Source organism: Carcharodon carcharias, chromosome 17 (assembly GCF_017639515.1).
Source record: "Carcharodon carcharias isolate sCarCar2 chromosome 17, sCarCar2.pri, whole genome shotgun sequence".
Taxonomy (NCBI): domain Eukaryota; kingdom Metazoa; phylum Chordata; class Chondrichthyes; order Lamniformes; family Lamnidae; genus Carcharodon; species Carcharodon carcharias.
This window is the reverse complement of record NC_054483.1, coordinates 102,116,436-102,139,902: the sequence shown is the minus strand read 5'-3', so window position 1 is coordinate 102,139,902 and position 23,467 is coordinate 102,116,436. Positions and strand designations below refer to the sequence as shown.

At 42.8% G+C, this 23,467-nt stretch overlaps 1 protein-coding gene across 1 annotated transcript in view; it reads right to left on the bottom strand.

The window, feature by feature from the left end:
• LOC121289691 (beta-TrCP-like) overlaps positions 1-23,467 on the bottom strand; it is a 218,268-nt gene that overhangs the window by 169,032 nt on the left and 25,769 nt on the right. The window contains exon 2 of the mRNA XM_041209316.1: positions 22,398-22,505. Coding sequence (XP_041065250.1) covers positions 22,398-22,505 — 108 coding nt within the window. The remainder of the gene's footprint in view (positions 1-22,397; positions 22,506-23,467) is intronic.

Sequence of the window (23,467 nt, the reverse complement as noted above, 5' to 3'; positions counted from 1 at the left end):
AACTGAACTCTTCAGCAAAACCTTTTTGGCACCTGCCCTAATGTCTCTTTATAGCTTCAAACTTATGTTAGATAATTGCTTCTGTGAAACATCTTGGCATCTTTTCTTGTGTTTCAGGAGCTAAATAAATGCTGTATAAATTGTTGTTAGGCTTCAATGCAGAGCCACTCCTTTCTGGCATGGCAGAACTTGGGTAAACAGACAGCTGTGTTCTGTTTGGCACATTATTCCCTAAAGTAGTAGTTTATCTATATAGAATTGATTGAGGTACTTAAAATTAGATTTGATAAGGTAGATAGGTGAGACTATTTCCTCTGGTGGGGGAGTCCAGTACAAGGTGGCGCCATCTTAAAACTATGCTTAGACCATTCAGGAGTGAAATCAGGAAGCACTGGAAATCTGGAACTCTTTTCCCCTAAAAAGATTTTGAAGCTGAGATCAATTGGAGCTTTCAACACAGGAATTGATAAATTTTTGTTGGTTAAGGATATCAAGAAATGGGAATAGGGTGGGAAAGTGGAGTTGATATGAAAGTTCAACCGTGACCTTGTGGAATGGTGGAACAATCTTGAGGAGCCGTATGAACCTGCTGCTATCTCTTATGTTCTTAAGGGATATGGAGATGAGATACAGATCAGCCTTGATCTAAGTGATTGGCAAAACAGGTTTGATGGGCTGAATGGCCTACTCCTGTTGCTGTATAACAGATGGAGGAGCTGACTGGCCTACTCTTTTGTCCCTAAATCGGGATTGTTGGGGGGAGAATTACCAAATGTTTGCTAGGCAGAATGCCAGCTTGATGTCACTCCTGCCACCCCCTGCAAACTATGGGAGCTCTCCCTATTTTTCTCTCCCTAATTTTCCCAAGTTTGTATGCTCCATGAAACACTCCCACAGTCTGCGTGGTACGGTGGCTGCAAAACATGGCATGCAGCTTGCCAGAATAAATCTCTGGCTCTGTCAATCACCTGCAAAAAAATTTTTTTGCGAAGAGAGCATGTTCCGAGACATCAGCAAGTGACACAGGAGCACTTTCTCATGTCCTATTACCGATCCGTCAACACTGTAATTCTCCTCTTATTGTGACAGACTGAGTAGCTCGGCAAGGAAATGCCATCAGGGAATATCAAATGCTGCAGAGATATTCTCTCTGATAGAGGTCAAGACTCTGGTTGGGGAGGGGGAGGGTAGAATCACCGATGCAGGAACACGACCTTGTATTTTTTTTTCCCTCCGATGGAATCATTTACGGGCCACTTTGCACATGTTCCCTCGGTTCCAAGCTGAGAGATACAATTACAGTTTAGATTGAGCTTTTGGGCAGGGATCCAATTTATGTTTCCATCTCAAAGACAAAAAAAAAAGTCTTTCGAAGCCTGGGGCTGCTGCTCGAGCTGAGAGAGCCTGACATTTTTACCACCATGATCCACCATGCCTGTCAGGTAGAATGAGTCTTTTGTCTTGGCTTGCCACTCAAAAGCATTGCCTTTACAGCCTCTTAAGCAACACGGGACTCATCAACCCAGGATATGGATGTCTCTAACCAGCTTCCGTCGAGGACTGCTTCTGAAACATTGCCCTTTACAGGTCTTGGGAATGCAGTTGGTCCCATTCCGTCAGCCAGTGCTGAGAAATAAGGAGCACCAAGTACTACCCCTTGTCACCTTATATTACTTTATTTCTTTCCATAGTTGAAACATGTGGCAAGGGCCAGGGGAAAGAAAAACAGATTTCTAGTGTGATATAGATATACCTGTGCTCTCTTCCAAATTACTCATCCACTCCCCCTACATACACTTGAAGTGGGGCTTTCAAGCTCTACAGCAATTATGGGGTTAAAATGGTTCCCAAATGCTAAGTTTGTACAGTGTCACAAACACATCTCCTGAGGACATCTCGTTGATGATTGGTGTTTAGCACCCACTTTGATCCAGCAAGTCTGTTCTGGAGAGACCTGCTCATTGCTGATGTTATTTCCACAACTGAAAACAACGGATCCTACCAAGATGAGCTGTCCCTGGCTCCAAAGTTGATCCTTATGTAAAAGATTTCTTTCCTTCCGTGACTGGGGTGAATTGATGTTTTCTGGGGCCATTTGGTTGTGAGAATGGCCTCTTTCATTTCTTAATTAGATTACATGATGGTGGTTATCCTGTTGTGATATCCTCAATTCCAGTCCTTAATGGAATCACTTTCTGTTGCAGGCAGCACTGTGATTGTAACACAATTAGAATAGTATATAAACTACTTGAAACTCTGTATTGGAGAAGTCTTCTGGTTTACCAATAGAGATTGTCTCCCCTTAAAAATAAAGGCTGCCTGACGTTTGAATGAAAGACACTGTATTGAATGTTGGTTTAAAATACTCCACAACACACTTAATACCCTCTCTTGTGCCATGTTGACTGCCAAGTGTAATGGAACAATCTGTGAATGCAAACCATATCCCACCATTCTGGGCATAGTAAATGCCTCAATGGGTCAACTCTTCAACAAGTTGTAGTGTCATGAAATGGTTACAGCACAGAAGGGGGCCATTTGGCCCAATGCATCTGTGCTGGCCCTCTGAAAGAGCAATTCACCGAGTGCCACTCCCTGTCTTTTCCCCATAGCCCTGCAAATTTTTCCTTTGCAGTTAACGATCCAATTCCCTTTTGTAGTCAAGTCTTTCAGTAAGCTGTGTCAGTTATTTCTTAACTGTTGATGATACACAACCCATGAACCCTGTTAAATGTTTATAAGAACTAGCTTTTACAGATAAAATATGAAGAGGATTGGAAAATCAGATTTGAGCAAATTGTTCATCTCAAGGTACAAGTAATAAAGTTTGAAAAGGATTGGTTGGTTTAGTGGGTTAGACACTAACTTTTACTTCTAGGATCTGGATTCAAATACCTGCATAGGACAAAAGTTTCACTGTGCCTCTGGCTACAGGGTTTCCATGTAAAATGAATGTGGTTAGTCTCAGTCTAGCTCCTCATGAGCATGAGCATAGTTCAAAACTGACAGCCTTCAATGTCACTCAAAGAAGCACAAGGATGGTTTAATGAGGTGGGGGTTGAGGCACATTCCTGGAACATTGTAGAAGGAATTTTCTTCTGTATCTGTATTAGTGCCCATGGCAGAAACTATTTCATCCCCTCACTCTTTGATGAGCACGAAACATTAGGATTAAGAAAGAAAGTCAAATGGGACCTTTTCCACTTGTGGCTATGAAGTAAATTCTCAGAAAAAGTCACAAGTCAGGACTTCCCAAACTGCAGATCATAACCCCCAGTGACCCCCAGCAAGATGAGATTTTGGGGCTGCAAATGCTGAGGTGGCAATGGTTGCCGTGGAGCTCAGACTGAATGCTAACAGCTGCAAGGCCCCTTTAAATCCTCACTTTGTGTCTCATAGTGGGCTTGGCCTAACAGACATCTTTGAGGGCAGATTCCTGCTGCAAAAATCCTGTGAAAAGGTTTTTGTTTAAAAAAAACCCTGCAGTTTAAATACTTCCTAACATTCTTGGCCTCACTCCATGCCCCCTACCCTGCTCAGGAGCCAAAGTCCACCCCCACCCCCCAACAACCGCTAAGCAGATGAAGGCCACCCTTCATAACCCTCAACAACTCTCATACCCCCCCCAGAGGTTCATTCTGGGAGTCACATGAAGTCTGGGGCATTAAAATGAGGTTACACCAGGAAAAAGTTTGGAAAGCACTAAAGTCTGTAGAACTAGGTCAAAGAAACAATGAAGAGGAGCTGGAAAGGAAAAGTGAGAAGACAGGCTTACATTAATAATTGGTTTCTCTTCCTAAATAGTCTTATGCTAAAATGACATTTTTCTACATCTCAGACAGGCTATGAAATAGTTAACATTCTATGGATATTGAGTCCAACCCATCACTAATGCAGAGTCACACGATACATAGAAACATAGGGACAGGAGTAGGCCATTCGGCTCTTCAAGCCTGCTCCGCCATTCATTATGATCATGGCTGATCATCCAACTCAATAGCCTGCTCCCGCTTTCTCCCCATACCCTTTGATCCCTTTCGCCCCAAGAGCTATATCTACTCCTTCTTGAAAACATACTATGTTTTGGTCTCAACTACTTTCTGTGGTAACGAATTCCACAGGCTCACCACTCTCTGGGTGAAGAAATTTCTCCTCATCTCAGACTTAAATGGTCTACCCCATATCCTCAGACTGTGACCCCTGGTTCTGGACTCCCCCACCATCGGGAACATCCTTCCTGGATCTACCCTGTCTAGACCTGTTAGAATTTTATAGGTTTCTATGGGATCCCCCCCTCATTCTTCTGAACTCCAGAGAATATAATCCCAATCGACTCAATCTCTCCTCATATGTCAGTCCCGCCATCCCAGGAATCAGTTGGGTAAACCTTCGTTGCTCTCCCTCTATATCAAGAACATCCTTCCTCAGATAAGGAGACCAAAACTACACACAATATTCCAGGTGTGGTCTCACCAAGGACCTGTACAAGTGCAGCAAGACAACCCTGTTCCTGTACTCGAATCCTCTGGCTATGAAGGCCAACATTCCATTTGCCTTCTTTACTGCCTGCTGCACCTGCATGCTTACCTTCAGCGACTGGTGTACAAGGACACCCAGGTCTTGTTGCACATTCCCCTCTCTCAATTTATAGTCATTCAGATAATAATATGCCTTCCTGTTTTTGCTACCAAAATTGATAAACTCACATTTATCTACATTATACTGCATCTGCCATGCATTTGCCCACTCACTCAGCTTGTCCAAATCACACTGAAGCATCTCTGCATCGTCCTCACAGCTCACCCTCCCACCCAGCTTTGTGTCATCTGCAAATTTAGATATATTACATTTAATTCCCTCATCTAAATCATTAATATATATTGTCAATAACTGGGGTCCCAGCACCAATCCCTGCGGTACCCCACTAGTCACTGCCTGCCATTTGGAAAAAGACCTGTTTATTCCTACTCTTTGTTTCCTGTCTGCCAACCAGTTGTCTATCCTTCTCAATACACTACCCCTAATCCCATGCGCTTTAATTTTACATGTCAATCTCTTATGTAGGACTTTGTTGAAAGCCTTCTGAAAGCCCAAATAAACCACATCCACTGGCTCCCCCTCATCAACTGTACTAGTTACATCCTCAAAAAATTCCAGTAGATTTGTCAAGCATTATTTCCCTTTCATAAATCCATGTTGACTCTGTCCGATTCTGCCACTGTTTTCATGTGCTCAGCTATTAAATCTTTTATAATCGACTCTAGAAATTTCCCCACTACCAACATCAGGCTGACTGGTCTATAATTCCCTGTTTTCTCTCTGCCTCCCTTTTTAAATAGTGGGGTTACATTAGCTACCCTACAATCTGTAGGAACTGTTCCTGAGTCTATAGAATCTTGGAAGATGACTACCAATGCATCCACTATTTCGAGGGCCTTAAGAGGATCTAAACTAGATCACTCATTGGGAAACTGAGATGGGCTGCAACACTGATTTTACATCTCACCTGCTTTTATTCTCCAGTGAAGTCAATAGTGATATTGGACAGAGTGTAAAACCAGCATTTCATCCAATCCCGAGGGTAAACCACTCCAGGTGAGTTAGGTTAAAATGACCCCAAAGTGACTGGGGTCTGGAAGTTGAATAGCATACATTAGACCAGTAAATTTGATACAATGCAGCATAGGTTTGTAAGCAACCACACACGGAGTTCAAGCATTCAATGGTTTGATTCCAAGCTCGTCTAATGGTTGAATTGGTAAAGGCAACATCTAATGTAAACTAAAGCCACACAAACAAGGGTAGTCACAGGTTTGAACTGGTCTCAGCAACAAATGGGTGGGGGGGGGAAGAGTAAGTCGGGATTCCTACTTTTGTTAAGAATGCACACTGCATATGGACAGATTTAGGCTTGACTATGAGATCTCTTTGTGTTTTCTCACCCCATTTGATTTTCTTTCTTAATCCTAATGTTTCGTGCTCATCAAAGAGTGGGGGGATGAAACAGTTTCTGCCTTGGGCATTAATACAGATACAGAAGCAAATTCCTTCTACAATGTCCCAGGAATGTGCCTCAACTCCCAGCTCATTAAACCACTCCTTACTGCAGCCATCTCGTACTTCTTTGAGTGACATTGATGGCTGTCAGTTTTGCTCGTGAGGAGCTAGGTTGAGACTAACCAAGAGATAAAAACAAAAAACTGCGGATGCTGGAAATCCAAAACAAAAACAGAATTACGTGGAAAAACTCAGCAGGTCTGGCAGCATCGGCGGAGAAGAAAAGAGTTGACGGTTTGAATCCTCATGACTGAGTGAATATAAGGAGAGGGGTGAAATATAAGCTGGTTTAAGGTGGGGGGGAGGGGTGGGGTGGGGTGGGGGGAGAGAAGTGGGGGGGCGGTGGTGTGGTTGTAGGGACAAGCAAGCAGTGATAGGAGCAGATAATCAAAAGATGTCACAGACAAAAGAACAAAAGAACACAGAGGTGTTGAAGGTGGTGATATTATCTAAACGAATGTGCTAATTAAGAATGGATGGCAGGGCATTCAAGGTACAGCTCTAGTGGGGGTGGGGTGGAAAGACTAGCAGGGCATAAAAGATTTAAAAATAATGGAAATAGGTGGGAAAAGAAAAATCTATATACATTATTGGAAAAGACAAAAGGAAGGGGGAAGAAACAGAAAGGGGGTGGGGATGGAGGAGGGAGTTCAAGATCTAAAGTTGTTGAATTCAATATTCAGTCCGGAAGGCTGTAAAGTACCTCCATCCCACCCGCTTTCTGTTTCTTCCCCCTTCCTTTTGTTTTTTCCAATAATTTATATAGATTTTTCTTTTCCCACCTATTTCCATTATTTTTAAATCTTTTATGCCCCCCCACCCCCACTAGAGCTATACCTTGAGTGCCTTACCATCCATTCTTAATTAGCACATTCGTTTAGATAATATCACCACCTTCAACACCTTTGTGTTCTTTTGTTCTTTTGTCTGTGACATCTTTTGATTATCTGCTCCTATCACTGCTTGCTTGTCCCTACAACCACACCACCCCCCACAGTTCTCTCCCCCCACCCCAACCCCCAACCTTAAACCAGCTTATATTTCACCCCTCTCTTTATATTCACTGTTCTGTGAAAGGGTCATGAGGACTCGGAATGTCAACTCTTTTCTTCTCCGCCGATGCTGCCAGACCTGCTGAGTTTTTCCAGATAATTCTGTTTTTGTTTGAGACTAACCAAATTCATTTTATATGGAAACCCTGTACCAGAGGCACAGTGAAACTTTGTCCTATGCAGGTTTTTGCAGGATCCAAAATTAGAGGCCAAAAATGGAAGATAGTCACTCATAAACCCAATGCAGAATTCAGGAGGAACTTTTTTAACCAGACAGTGGAAGAATATGAAACATGCTGCCATGTAGATCCATTTAAGGGGAAGCTTGATAAATACAAAAGGGAGAAAGGAAAAGATGGCTATGTCAACAGGATAAGATGAAGTAAAGTGAGAGATGGCTATTGGAGCATAAACACCACTATAGACCGAGTTGGTTTGTGTATAATCCTCCAAGGCCTGATCGTGTGTTATCACTCAATGGTATTTTGATAATTGGCATCCAAAGAATCATACCCAGCAAGAGTCGGTACCTTTACAAAAGATTGGGGTAGGGGGCAGGGTTGGTGTGGGAAAGGAATTTTATGACAGTTATTTAATGCCAGTTGACAAAGGACATCACAGGCTACTGGGTTATGTTGGAGGGGAAAACAATTCTATCGTTCTCTATATATGACAAACAGCATTATAACAGCTGTATCTTGATAAGTGTGTGACTAGTGTACCACGAAATTTAAAGCTTAGATCAGGGCTTGTGCATTATGGAAGCAAGTTGGAAATGTAATTGTGGAGTGGAATGATGTGCATTAATTTGATGGGAGCAGTACATTCCGCACAGGCCCTTTCAAACCTGCACAGACACACAGCTTCACCAGACCTGGCAAAGAGCTGTGCAATAGTAGAAATCCTTCTCCAAGGCATTCCTGATCTCTGCACTGGGGAATCATTTGCTTTTGAAAACCATTAAAGAGATGATTCTGCACAGCTCTCTCCTGAAAGTGCCACCACAAGGATAGAGGCGTGAACAGAATTCAATTGATCTTTACACCTCGCTCCAAATGTCAGATATTTACAATCCAGCTAACATTTTACTCAAGGCTATTTTTAACAAACTAAATCCAACCAAGGGGGCAGAATAGCGAAGCAAAGTGCCCATCCCCCCAATTTAACTACAAACAACCAGAGATAATACAGCAAAAGAAATATTTATATGGGTTCTTTAGAACCAGGAATAATTAGTATTAACCTCCTCTAGTCCTACAGCCCTCAGAGATATCTGTGTTCCTCCAGTTCTGGTCTCACGAGCGTTCCCGATTTCCTTTGCTTCATCATTGGCAGTATTGCTTCCAGTTTTTTTTTATATTCATTCATGGGATTTGAGCTTCGTGGGCCGGGCCAGCATTTATTGCCCATCCCTAGTTACCCTTGAGAAGGTGGTAGTGAGCTGCCTTCTAGAACCGCTGCATTCCATGTGGTGTAAGTACACTCATAGTGCTGTTAGGGAGGGAGTTTCAGGATTTTGACCTAGCAACAGTGAAGGAACGGAGTGACTTGAAGGGGAACTTGTAGGTGGTAGTGTTCCCACCTATCTGATGCCCTTGTCCTTCTAGTTGGTAGTGGTCGTGAGTTTGGAAGGTGCTGTCGAAGGAGCCTTGGTGAATTCCTGCAGTGCATCTTGTAGATGGTACACACACTGCTGCTACTGTGATTTGGTGGTAAAGGGAATGAATGTTGGTGGATGTGGTGCCAATCAAGCAGGCTGCTTTGTCCTGGCCAGTGTCAAGCTTCTTGTGTGTTGTGGGAGCTGCACTCATCCAGGCAAGTGGGGAGTATTCCATCACACCCCTGACTTGTGCCTTGTAGATGGTGGAGAGGCTTTGGGGAATCATGAGGTGAGTTACACGTCGCACCATCCCTAGCCTCTGACCTGCTCTTGTAGCCACAGTATTTATGTGGCTAGTCAAGTTCAGTTTCTGGTCAATGGTAACCCCAGGATGTTGATGGTGGAGGATTCAGTGATGGTAATGTCATTGAACATCAAGGGGCGATGGTTGGATTCTCTCTTGTTGGAGATGGTCATTGCCTGATGCTTGTGTGGCGTGAGTGTTACCTTGCCATTTATCAGCCCAAGCCTGGATATTGTCCAGGTCTTGCTGCATTTGGACATGGACTGCTTCTGTATCTAAGGAGCCGTGAATAGTGCTGAACATTGTACAATCATCAGCGAATATCCCCATTTCTGACCTTATCATGGAAGGGAGGTCATTGATGACGCAGCTGAGGACACTACCCTGAGAAACTATTGCAGTCATGTCCTGCAGCTGAGATGATTGACCTTTGTGCCATCTTCCTTTGTGCCAGGTATGACTCCAGCAAGTGAAGAGTTTTCCCCATTTCCCATTGACTCCAGTTTTGCTAGGACTCCTTGATGCCACACTCTGGCAAATGTGGCCTTGATGTCAAGGGCAGTCACTCTCACCTCACCTCAGGAATTCAGCTCTCTTTGTCCAAGTTTGAACCAAGGCTGTAGTGAGGTCAGAAACTGAGTGGCTCTGGCAGAACCCAAATTAAACATCAGCAAGCAGGTTATTGCTAAGCAAGCGCCACTTGATAGCACTGTTGATGACCCCTTCCACTTTACTTATGATGGAGAGTAGACTGATGGGGCGGTAATTGGCTTGGTTGCATTTGTCCTGCTTTTTGTGCACAGGACATACCTGGGCAATTTTCCACATAGCCATGTAGGTGCCAGTGTTGTAGCTGTACTGGAACAGCCTGGCTAGGTGTGTGGCAAATTCTGGAGCACAAGTCTTCAGTACTATTACCGGAATGTTGTCAGGGCCCATAGCCTTTGCAGTACCCAGTGCCTTCAGTCGTTTCTTGATATCACGTGGAGTGAATCGAATTGGCTGAAGACTGGCATCTATAACGCTGGGGACCTCTGGAGAAGGTTGAGATGGATCATGGATCATTTTGCACTGATGTGCTGGGCTCCTCCATCATTGAGGATGGGGCGATATTTGTGGAGCCTCCTCCTCCAGTGAGTTGTTTAATTGTCCACCACCATTCACAACTGGATGTGGCAGGATTGCAGAGTTTACATCTGATCCATTGGCTGTGGGATTGTTTAGCCCTGTCTATCACTTGTTGCTTATGTTTGACATGTAAGTAGTCCTGTGTTATAGCTTCACCAGGTTGACACCACATTTTTAGGTATGCCTGGTGCTGCTTCTGGCATGCCCTCCTGCACTCTTCATTGAACCAGGGCTGATCCCCTGGCTTGATAGTAATGGTAGATTGGGGGAATATGCCAGGCCATGAGGTTACAGATTGTGGTCGAGTACAATTCTGCTGCTGCTGATGGCCCACAGCGTCTCAAGGATGCGCAGTTTTGGGTTGCTAGATCTGTTCGAAATCTATCCCATTTAGTATGGTGGTGGTGCCACACAACACGATGGAGGCTATCCTCAATGTGAAGGTGGGACTTCACCATCACAATCACTGTTCAGTGGTCACTCCTACCGATACTGTCATGGATAGATGTATCTGTGGCAGGTAGGTTGGTGAGGATGAGGTCAAGTATGTTTCCCACTTTTGTTGGTTCCCTCAGCACCTGCAGAAGCAGTCTAGTAGCTATGTCATTTAGGGCTTTGCTAGCTCGGTCTGTGGAGGTGCTACTGAGCCACTCTTGGTGATGGACGTTGAAGTCCCTGAGTACATTCTGCATCCTTGTCACTCTCAGTGCTTCCGCCAAGTGGCATTCAACATCAACTAAGGGAGGGCGGTACGTGGTAATCAGGAGGAGGTTTCCTTGTCCATGTTTGACCTGATACCATGAGACTTCATGGGAACCGGACGTTGAGGACTTCCAAAACTGTATACCACTGTGCTGAGCCTGTCCTGCCGGTAGGACAGGTGATGATCGTATCTGGGACATTATCTGTAATGTATGATTCCATGAGGATGACTATGTCAGGCTGTGAGACAGGTCTCTCAATTTTGACACTAGCTCCCCCCCCCAACCCCACCCCCGTATGCCAGACCAGATAAAGGCGACAAATTTCCTTCCCTGAAGGACATTAGTGAACCAGATGGATTTTTACAACAATCGACAATGGTTCCATGGTCATCATTAGACTTTTAATTCCAGATTTTTATTGAATTCAAATTCTACCATCTGCCGTGGCGGGATTCGAACCTGGGTCCCCAGAGCATTACCCTTGGTCTCTGGATTACTAGTCCAGTGACAATACCATTACGCATTGCCTCCCCTGACTTGGCCCTAAGCTCTAGAATTTTCTCCCTAAACTTCTCCACCGGTCTCTTTCTTTAAGACACTACACTAAACCTATCTCTTTGACCAAGCTTTTGGCCATCAGTCCTAATATCTCCTTATGTGCCTTAGTATCAAACATTATCTGATTATGCTCCTGTGAAGCATATATTTGAGATATTTAACATCATTAAGTGCTATAGAAATGCAAGTTGTTGCTTGTTTGTTGTTGTATGCAATGAGGGAAGGGGTGCAGTTCAGTCAGTGAGCAGTTATGATATTACAATTCATCACAGTGCCTCTGAAAAGGCTTGCTACTAACCACTAGCTAAGAAAGTGCTCAGAAGAGTTGGCTTGTTGGAGGAGCCCACCAACATTCTTCAAATGTGTGCTGTCACCTGGGCAAGTTCCCAGAGTGCAGCCAGCCGGTCAAGTGAGAGATTGACAAAAGGTATAGCAGCTCATGTGACTCTTATGACATTGATCTGGAATGCAATGACTACTCAATGGAATTGAGAAAAACAGTGTACCTTACAGTATCGCATCAGCACAAGGACTGGAAACTGCTCAAGGGAAAGCCTATCACTTTTTCAGGGCAACAGGGATGGGCAATAAATGCCAGTCTTGTCAGCACTGCCCATATTTTAGGAACAATGTTATATGCTGTGATCTTGCATCTGATAGGACGAGTTACATTTGCTGCCATTTGAAATCCAACACTCTGCTGCCAAACTCTATTAACGCTTATTTTGATTATCCCCAGCTGACTTTTACTAGACTACTAACCTTTTGTTTCTGCATCTTTTAAAAATATTTAGAACCTTAGTTCAGATGTTTCTGTTCAGCTTGTTCGTGGCCTCCTCTCCTCCTTCCCTGCAGCCACCCCCATGTTGCTGAAGTCCCTCTTTTGAGACAAAGATTTATTTTATTTTCCATAAAGCCCAAGCCTGTCCAAGACTTCAAATCTGTTCCCTGACCTGGAAATGTTGAAACCTTTCACACAACTCTGATTGGGACAAATAAGCATCAATTGATGGGTGATTTCTCTCATCTCTAGACCAGTAGCACTCATTGCAATCTTTCTGCTCTATTGATACTCTGTGTTCTTCCGAACTTCCTCATTCCTTGCAGTTCCAAATAATGTCATCCTCCTCTTTCCTATATCCTCACTGATTTGATTGGATGGAGTGGTAAGGGGAGAGACAGAGAGAAAAAGAGAGTGAAGAAAACAAAGAGAAATAAGAATTGCTTGAGTATGAGAAAAAAAGAGAAATAAAAAGGAGTTTGTATTAATGCTGCTGTTTATCATGTTATTAGATGTCCCAAAGTACTTCACAATCAACAAAGCATTACTGAAGCATAGGAGTCATTGCAGGCTGAAGGTTCATAATATCATCACCAACCTCATTCTTTTCAAGGACCCGAAAACTTTCTTTCCTTTGGTATTGTGCAGGTTTAACACCCCAACTTTTATTCATTCAACCACTGCAACTCTAGTCACCTCATCTTTCAACCTCAGTGGTAATGTCTTGCATTGTGGACCTTGACCCTTTACCTAGGTTTCATAATTTAGCTCCTTGATTTTTCAATTCCTGAGGCACTATCTCCTGGTCTCATGGCACTTAGACAGGGAAAACACCAAACAGGTGATGAGAGTTAGCAGTGCCTGTGCTACATGACAGATTTCTTGATGGTGAATGGTCTGTGAAGGAGAGCTGCAAGACATCGCCCCTCACCATTACAAGGACATGCAAAGTTTGTGGGCTTGCTCCAAACATCTTGGAGCAGAATGCTACTGAATGGGATTCTGGAGGGATTTACTTGCACTCTTTGCCGAGGAGCATTGCCTGCTACTGGTGAAAGAGAGATTTGGAGATTGGGAAAAGTGTCTTAAAAAGCAAATAATGGTTTTAAAAAGTAAAAAGATTTGTAAAAAAAATAAAAACACTTTATTAATTTTTTTTTTTACATTCACATATGAACAGTGGAGAAAACTGCCATGACTCTTCAAAGTGCTTGTTATGGGCCAATATAGGTACAAAATGGAGTCATCTGGATTACAGTAAGCAAAATTACATCGCTTAGTAAGGCACGCAATAACAAAATGTCTAATACATTGAAAATGTGATTCTGAACGAGCACATGAATCCATTCAATTTTTGTTTGCTCCTCCATCTTTCTTCCTCTTCCTGTTCCAAAGGCTGCCGACCTTGCTTCACCCAAGGTGCTCCTGGTCAAGCACGAGCTAAGAGGGCAAGTGCCACTGGGACATCTCATTGCAAAAGAGCACTTAGCCCAGCTCAGCCTTGTCCTTATCTAACACAAAAGTGCTCACGCTGAGGCATAGCATAATAATCAGGAGCAGCAAGCACAGCTGAGCTTTCCACCCCTATAGCTCAAAAGCACCAGGCCCAATGTAATGTGCGATGATTAGCAGAATCTAGGAATTAAAGCTGGTGTTGTAACTGAGTACCACACCAGGTGTTGCATTTACACACTAAGAACTAGAGATCCATCTCGGGTGGTGGCACAAAACGATTGGTATTAGTATTAGTCTCGTTATACGTTGCAGCTGATATTCAGTTTCATTGTAGTCCATGCAAATACATGTAAGGCGTTTAGTACAAAGGGCAGCTGATCCAATACCATTTGCTTTGTGCCACCATTCGAGATAGTTATATCCTCGAGCCTCTCAATCATAGAATCACACAACACAGGAGGCCTGTGCCAGCTTTTTAAAAGAGCTAACCAATTAATTCCACTTCTCTGTTCTTTCCCCAGAGGCCACTAAGTTTTTTCCTTTTCAAGTATTTATCCAGTTGCCTTTTGAAAGTTAATTTGAACCTCCGCCCAACACCTTTTCAAGGTAGTTCATTCCAGATCATAACTCATTGAGTAAAAATGTTTTCCTCATCTCCTCTGGCTTTTTAAAAAAATCTGTGTCATAAAAACATAAGAAAATGAAGAGTAGACCATTCGGCCCCTCAAGCCTGCTCCGCCATTTAATAAGATCATGGCTGGAACATCTTCCACATTGCCATCTAACTCCGATAACCTTTAATTCCCTTGTCTAACAAGGATCTATCTACTTCTGCCTTAAAAATATTCAATGACCCTGCTTCCACCACCTTCTGATCCAGAGAGTTCCAAAGTCGCTAAAACCCTTAGAGAAAAAATTTCTCTTCATCTCTCTCCTAAAAGGGCGACCCCTAATTTTAAAACAGTGCCCCCTAGTTCTGGACTCACCCACAAGGGGAAACATCCTTTCGACATCCACCTTGTTGACACTGTTCAGGATCTTGTATATTTCAATCAAATCACCCCTCAACCTTCCAAACTCCAGTGGAAACAAGCCCAGTCAGTCCAACCTTTTCTCATAAGGCAACCCACTCATTCCAGGTATCAATCTTGTAAACCTCCTCTGAACCGCCTCCAATGCATTTACATCCTTCCTTAAATAAGGAGACCAAAACTGCACACAGCATTCGAGGTGCGGTCTCACCAATGCCCTGTATAACTGAAGCATAACATTCTTACTTTTATGTTCAATCCCTCTCGTGATAAAGGATAGCATTCCATTAGCCTTCTTAATTACTTGCTGTACCTATATACTAACTTTTTGTGACTCATGTACTAGAACACCTAGATCCCTCTGCACCTCAGAATTATGCAGCCGTTCTCCTTTTAAGTAATACTCTGCTTTTTTGTTCTTCCTGCCAAAGTGAACAATCTCTCACTTTCCCACATTAAACTCCATTTGCCAGGTCTTCATCCACTCACTCAACCTACCTATATTCATCTGCAACCTCCTCATGTTCTCTTCACAACATACTTTCCTACCTACTTTTGTGTCATCTGCAAATTTAGCTATTACTTCTTCACTCCCCTCACCTAAGTCATTGATATAAATTGTAAAAGGTTGAGGCCCCAGCACAGACCTGTGGGACTCTACTTGTCACATCCTGCAAATTTGAAAAGGACCCATTTATTCATACTCTCTGCTTTCTGCCTGCCAGTCAATGTTCTATCTTCTAAATGCACTTTTATTTTCCGTAATAACCTTTGATGTTGCACCTTATCAAATGCCTTCTGGAAATCCAAGGACAGTATGTCTACAGGCTCCCCCTTCATACACTGCACATGTTACTCCTCCAAAAAGCTCTAATAAATTGGTTAAACATGATTTTCCTTTCACAAAACCATGCTGACTCTTTCCGATTGCCTTGAGCTCTAAGTGCCCAGCTATAACCTCCTTAACGATTGATTCTAACAACTTCCTCATGACAGACATCAAGCTAACTGGCCTACAGTTTCCTGTTTTCTGCCTCCCTCTCTTATTGGATAGATGGATTATATTTGCTACTTTCCAGTCTGATGGAACCCGTTATGTTGTGTCTCCTCTGGTTATCCTCCCACCTGCCAACAGTTTCTCCTGATCTGCTCTGTCAAAACTCAAAATTTTAAACATCTCTAATAAATCTACCCTTAATTTCTCTACTCTAGGGAGAACAAGCCCAACCTCTTCAGTCTCTCCAATACCTGAAATGCCTCATGCCATTCTAGTAAATCTCCTCTACACCCTCTCTGGGCCTTGGTAACCTTTCTGAAGTGTACTGCCCACAACTGAACACAATCATCCTTCAGATGAGGCCTAACCAGTGACTTATAAAGGTTCACTATAACCTACTTGCTTTTGTACTCTATGCCTCTACTGTATTTAAAAATCCTGAATAAAGATTTTTTAAAAAAAAAAAATCCTTCTCAATTTATCCTCCTACCTTCGAAGACTTGTATGTCAACTTCCAGGTCTCTCAGTAACACTTCTAAAATTATATTAAATTCTAATTTAAATAATTGTATTTAGCTTATGTTGCCTCTCATTTTTCCTTCCAAAATAGTTCTCCACATTAAAATGAGTCCATCCTTTTTAATCTGTCTATAATTTCCTGAGGTTTGCTGCTATCGGCCTGTTTACTACATTCTTGAGTTTCATGTCATCCACAAGCTTTAATTATATATTAATGATCTGGGCTTGTGTATACAGGGCATAGTTTCAAAGAAGAGCAGCACTCCTAATATTCCTGAGTAACACCACTGCACATTTTCCTCCAGTCTGAAAAACAACCACTACCCTATGCTTTCTGAGTCCCAGCCAATTTCAAAGCCACACAACCACTGCCTCTTTAATTCCATGGGCTTCAATTTTGCTAACAAGTCAATTATGTGGCACTTGATCAAAGCCTTTTGAAAATCCATGAACAAATTATCAACTGCACTACCCTCAAATCTTCCCATTACTTCAGAACTCAACCAACTGTCAGACATGACGTCCCTTCAACAAATCCATGCTGGCTATCATTTATAAACATAAGATGGAAACATAAAATAAAGGTTCGAGGGGAGCTGCCTTGGTCAGCTCATATGCATTCAAGCAGCCAGCTCGGGAGCAGCACTCAATAGCACTGAGCCCTGGCAGCAGGTTGCTCCAGTTGCCCTCGCGGACAGGCCACGGTGTAGGATACAAGGGCACCTAGAGGAGGAAGAGAAAATGCATTAAAAAAAATGATGGAACAAAAAAGAAAAAAGGAACTTTCATTTTAACTACAATCAGTAAACTCCAAGTCAATTATTGCGACTTTAAAAGTTGACCAATACTGCCGATGTTAGAAATCTGAAAATAAAAACAGAAAATGCTTGAAATATGCAGCCGGTACTGAGGAGACCAGGAACGTGGATGGATGGGCTTGTTTCTTCACAGACTTGCCGAGTATTTATAGTTTCTTCTGTTTTTATTTTATTTTCAGTCGGAAAGATGTCAGGTCTGGGTCAGATTGGAAAAAGAAGCCTTGCATTTATACAGCATTGTCCCTCTCCAAAATGCTTCAAAGCACTTCACAGATAACAGTTACTGCATCAGAAAGTAACTCATTATGTAGTCAAAAGCAACAGCCGATTTGTATACAGAAAGATCACATACGCAGGACTGGGCTAAATTAGCAGTTACCATTCTTTGTAGTGGTGTTAAAACATGGGTTCTAACGAAAAACAGAACTCCCTGCTCTTCACCAAAAAAGGTCAAGGGAGTCTTAACTTCCATTTGAACCCCGAACAGCCAGGCAGGGCATAACACATTAAGGTCATCTTCCAACGAATGGCACCTTCGACAGTACCTTCTCATACTGGAGTTAGACGGTCAGCCTAGTTTGTGTGCTCAGGTCCTGCAGTGGAGCTTGAAAGAAAAACCTTCTGAGTCAGAGATGAGAGTGCCACCAGCTGAGCCAAGCTGCCAGCTAAAACATTGAAGTATCCTGGGTGTTTTATCATCTAGCAGAAATAAGACTTTGAAATTGTTATGAATATATATCTCCAAGAGGTACACATTTTTTTTTAAAAATTGGAAGGATATTGAATTATTTGGACGCTTTCTTGGGAATTGACTTAGATTTTTTTCAAAAAAGGTCATAGGTTTACTTGGGACTGTGAGTAAACTGCCTTTTCCAAGAAATCACATGACTTTAGCTAAATGACCAGCAAAGCACCTGAGGAGATAAGAACTATATATTTATTTGAATTTTAATTGCTGGATTTTCTAGAAACCACCCAACAGAGATGAGTTTCCATTTTGAACTTGTTTTTTGGACTCAGTTTGGGAATAAACTGATAATGAGAAGGCTGCCCAACTTGCCCCATCCCTGACTTGTCTGAAATTCAATGTAGTTATCAGTATCCACATAGAAATCCTCATCTAGTATAATTCGTCTGTATTTGGAAACCTGAGAAGCTGAGACGAGAGAGAGAGATCCCAAGGACACTGAGCCCACCTTGTTCTCGTCCACTCCAATGTTCCTTTGGAAAGATCTTCCAGACAACTATTATGACCAGTGAACAATCTTCACACAGAGGAACACCAGATCAACAGAATCAAAACCCTTCAAACTTCATCCTTTTTAATAAAGTTTTCCCATTGGCCAAAAGTTGTTTTTTCCCTTAAATGTCAACCTCTGCAGAGGCCCTATTTGTTTTGTTGTGTGTGTGTGTGTGTGTGTGTGTGTGGCCGGGGGTGGGGTGCGGAGGATTTAAAAGGGTATTTTGTTATATCAGTTACAAACTGTATGTTAACCAGTTTTGCAACTCGCTTTTAAAAATAAGTTGTTTCATAATAAATCAATCATTCTGAGTTTATTTAAAAATGCCTAGTTAAAGCCTCTTTTATTCTAGTTCTAATAATATTGAAAGTAAACAACTGGCCATTTTTGAAAGTGAATAAAACATTTACATTTATGGCACGACCTTTGGAGTAGTGGGGCTAGAGAAACTGCGCACTCTGCCCATCCTGGCTGTAGCAAAATACAAACAAAAATGTTTGTGTTAGCAGTTAATTCGATGTCCGGCTGTCTCCCTTTGAGAGAGCTAGGTTCAAACGGGAAGGATGGTAGATGACAGCAGGTATGTGATGACCACCACTGCCCCTCCCCCCCACCCACCCACCACCACCCTCAGTTATGTCTCATACATATCCTCTTCCTGAGTTGAAATCAAGATTGGGATTTTAAAAAAAAAAATTGTTTATGGGACATGAGCGTCACTGGCTAGGCCAGCATTTATTGCCCCATCTCTAACTGCCCTTGTTAAGAGACAACCACATTGCTGTGGGTCTTGGGTGACATGTAGACTAGGCCAGGTAAGGATGACAAATTTCATTCCCTTAAGGACCAGATGGGTTTTTATGACAACCAACAATGGTTTCATGGTCATCATCAGGCTTTTAATTCCAGATTTTTATTGAATTCAAATTCCACCATCTGCTGAGCCAGGATTCAAACCCAGGTCTCCAGAGCATTACCCTGGGTCCCTGGACTACTAGTCCAGCGACAATACCATTACGCCATCGCCTTCCCCCAGCTGCCCCTGGTCGTTCAGGCTGTGGTCCTGAACTCTACAAACATCTACCATGGGACTCCAACCGTGAATGCTTCCAACGACTCCATGCAAATGGAAAAGAGTTGCCTGTTCAGATGAACAACTTATACACAAAGGAACAGCACCAGGGAAAATGGATGGTGGAAAAAAAGAGGAAAAAAAAAATCGCTAACCACTTTACAGATCACTCTTTTTCTTTTCTTCAGCATTCAACCTTTCGTTTCTAAATGCTGCCCGAGCTGCTGTTTTCAGTACGTTCTGTATTTATTATGAATTAAATAAATCTTTCTCTTCTCATCGATTATGAATCACTCACACTTGGTTGCTGCCCCTCTCTTCGTAAGTCTAATTCGAGATTTGAAACTGTTAATGTGTGAAATCACTCTGCATGCCAGTACTGCTTGGCACAGTACACTGGTAGCCCAAATCAGTGAGTGACTAGGTCCTTCATACTATGAAAGCTTTGCCATGAAAAAAGCAAACCAAGCCCTGAGGTCCTTTTCTAAAAAGGGCAGAACTGAGAAACAGGAAAGTTTTTTTTTGATTTGTTCATGGGATGTGGGTGTCGGCTAGGCCAGCATTTATTGTTCATCCCTAATTGCCCTCGAGAAGATGGTGGGGAGCTGCCTTCTTGAACCGCTGCGGTCCACATGGTGTAGGTACATCCACATTGCTGTTAGGAAGGCAGTTCCAGGATTTTGACCTGGTAACAGTGAAGGAATGGCGATATAATCCCAAGTCAGGATGGCGTGTAGCTTGGAGGGGAGCTTGTGGGTGGTGTTGTTCCCATGCTCCTACTGTCCTTGCCCTTCTAGGTGGTAGAGGTCTCAGGTTTGAAAGGTACTGTTGAAGGAGCCTTGCTGCCACTGTGCATCGGTGGCAGAGGGATTGATAGGATCAACAGAGAGAAGATGCTTCCATTTGTCTGGAAGACCAAAAGTAGGAATCATAAATACAAGGTAGTCACTAATAAATCCAATAGGGAACTTAGGAGAACCTCCTTTACTCAGAGAGATTGGTGAAAATGCGGAACTTGCTATGATAAGGAGTACTTGAGGCCAATAGCATTGATGCATTTAAGGGGAAGCTAGCCAAGTACATGAGGGAGAAAGGGACAGTTGATTATGCAGATTGGGTTAGATAAAATGGGAGGAGGCTCCTAGGGAGCATAAACTGAATGGTATAGACCACTCAGGCCAAATGGCCTTTTTCTGCCCTCTACATTCTATATTTAACAGAATGCCTCATGCTGTTTTGTAAATACCGTGTGTCACTCTCCATTTTTATAGCTAAGTCCAGCTCTTCCCTGCTGTACTGCTAGGCTCGGCTATTTACAGGGATGCTATGAGTCCTAACCTGCAGGACCCATTCCACTCATTTACTTTCATTAGCTGTCCTGACCAGGCCGCTGTCAGCTGGCTGGTTTATGCTGCGGAGTGCTGCAGGCAAGGATGAACTGTGCACGTGTAGTTAGCTGTGCTCCAGTACTGTGGCAGCATAATCTTTACACACAGCAGCCACCTCGTCACCACAAAGGGATTCCACTGCGTGACATGCAAATTGCAATTAGGCAGGGTAAAAACACATCAAAGCACCATTGAAATGCTGACATTGCAATCAAAAGGTAACATCTTCAAAATAAATCAATGATCCGAAGTAAGAGCATCCTTCCAGAACAGCAGCAGCTAACTGCTCCTTGGGCTGACTGAAACTGGAGTTTTAACACTTTTATGGCCGAAACTCTGGTAATCCTCCTCTTTGTATGAGTGATTCCACCAAACAATGTCATGGTTAACCAAAGTACGAGGCCATAGCCAAGATTCTACTTGTGATATCGTCAACAGGAGCATGCACCAGGGCAGGAGTGGGGGCAGGCAGGTTGCTGTCTATGTCACATTTAAAAACAAAGCAGATTAACTTTTATATCATTTTAATAAAAACCCATTACCCATCAGGATTTTAAGTGCTTGCGGCTGGCAATTTACTTTTTAAACATAAAGTCTAGTGGGGTATTGCAATCCGTTTAATGCAGCAATGCCAATTGCGCATTATAACACAGCAGTGAACCTGTAGATTGAGAAGAGCTCCTAAGTGGAAGAGACTATCTGAATGAAGTATGCTGTCCCTGTATATTTCATCAGTATAGGTTAGTAATCAAGAGCAATACTTTGAGTGGTGAAGCAGGACACTAGTATAATCCCTGGTCAGAATGATGGGATGAATGTCTCCTTTGTCTGCAGGTTGCAAGGGTTCTGTGGGAAGAGTTTAGGCGGTCTTAATCCCGTTTACAGTGGGATCAGGCCCATAGCTCAAAACTAGGGAAGTGGATATTAAAAAAGGAAAATATTTACAGGGCTATTGGGAAAGGGCAAGGAAGCAGGACCAATTAGACAGTCCAAGGAGCCAGCCCACATACAAAGGACCAAATGGCCTCTTATCTTGTGTAAATATCTGATAGATCTCAATGTGCACTAATCAGACAACACACTCTGGTTGATTGCTAGTGACAGAATTGACAAAAGAGCCACACTCCATTCATACATGACATCTCACATTCCCAAGATCTCAAAGTTCTATATATCCGACATTCACTTTGGAAGCGTTGTTTTGTAGGCAAATATAGCAGATATATTTCTTTAAGGATTAAATTCACAAAAAAATTGAATCAAAAGTCTATTCTCAGGAGAATGGAGGATCATAAATGAAAAAAAACTGACATTGATACCCTGCTGCGATATTATCAAGTCTCAACCAAACAGGTTTTGGCGTAAGAAAAAGCATAACACACAGCCTGGGTCAGATACTTCCTGTAAACATAGGAACACAAAATAGTTGCAGGTGTGGGTCATTCAGCCCTTTGAGCCTGCTCCGCCATTCAATATCATGGCTGATCCTCTACCTCAATGCATACTCCAGCGCTCTTCCCATACCCCTTGACACCTTAGAGTCTAGAAATCTATTTCCCTCTTAAATATATTCAATGACTTAGCCTCCACAGCCTGCTGTGGTAGAGAATCCCACAGGTTCACCACCCTTCGGGACATGATAGATAAGCATCATTCAGACCAGATGAAAGTATGCGCAGACAGCGCGTGTACCTGGAATGTGGTGAAAGTGCCAGACCCCGAGGACTGAAGGCATTTCAGCGAAGGCATGCTGTCCGCCAGACTGGAGCAGCCTAACCACAGAGACCGGGGCACAGAACACTGTGAAAGAGAGCAGCACAATGAGATGGAGGGTGGAGAAAAGCATAACGCACAAACCAGATGAGCACAGAATGAAATAGCCTGCAACAGGTTCCTGATTCCTACCCTCCACAGAAACAGATTCCCAGCTGTTTCTGAATCACCAAACTACCGGCAGCTATATCCAGTGCCTTAGAAAAGTCACAAACAAATTCTTAGTCAAAGGCATCAGCGTTTCTCCATTGTGCAGGTTAGGATTACACCTGGAAAGCCAAAAAATAATCATGGTCCTTGCACTAAGTGAATTTTGACTTTTTAATAACTACAATAGGTACTAGCAGTGCACAGTTTGTTTACTGCAGAAGGCCCATTATATAGTACCTCAAAGTTAATGCATCTTTTAAGGAAAGCAGGGAACTAAATCTTTTCACAGATAGATTCCTAGTGATGCATGACATAAAGCTTTAAATAGCAACTATAAGTAGCACAAAGTTATTGCTGCCATTAGGATTTCAGTAAACTGTAGTGGCACTTGTGAACTTTTTATACTGTGCCCAATTGAACTGTGAAAAACACCACTAATTCAATTATAGACTTTTATCATTTCAAACTTGGGTTATGTCTGCAGAGTGCCTTGGCCTGTATAATTTAGAGGGAAGTATTGGGGGAGGGAGGCGGTTTACAGGCCCTTCTCACTGGTACTTGAAGCAACTTAAGAACCATTGTATAAGAAGCACATCGACTGTCAGGTACACTGACTGTTATTGTAGCTGTGCGGAATCACTTGCTGCACCTTGCCATCTCTATTCGCAGGCTGCCTGTGGGATGTTGCCAGAAATCAGGGCCACTATCTTCTATTTTCTCTCCAGCAAAAAAGCAGCAAGGGATTGTTATTAGGAAAGAGGACAATCTCAGCATGCATACCAAGGGAGAGGTTTCACTAATTACAGAGCTTTATTTAAAAAGCATCAAACTTCCCCAAC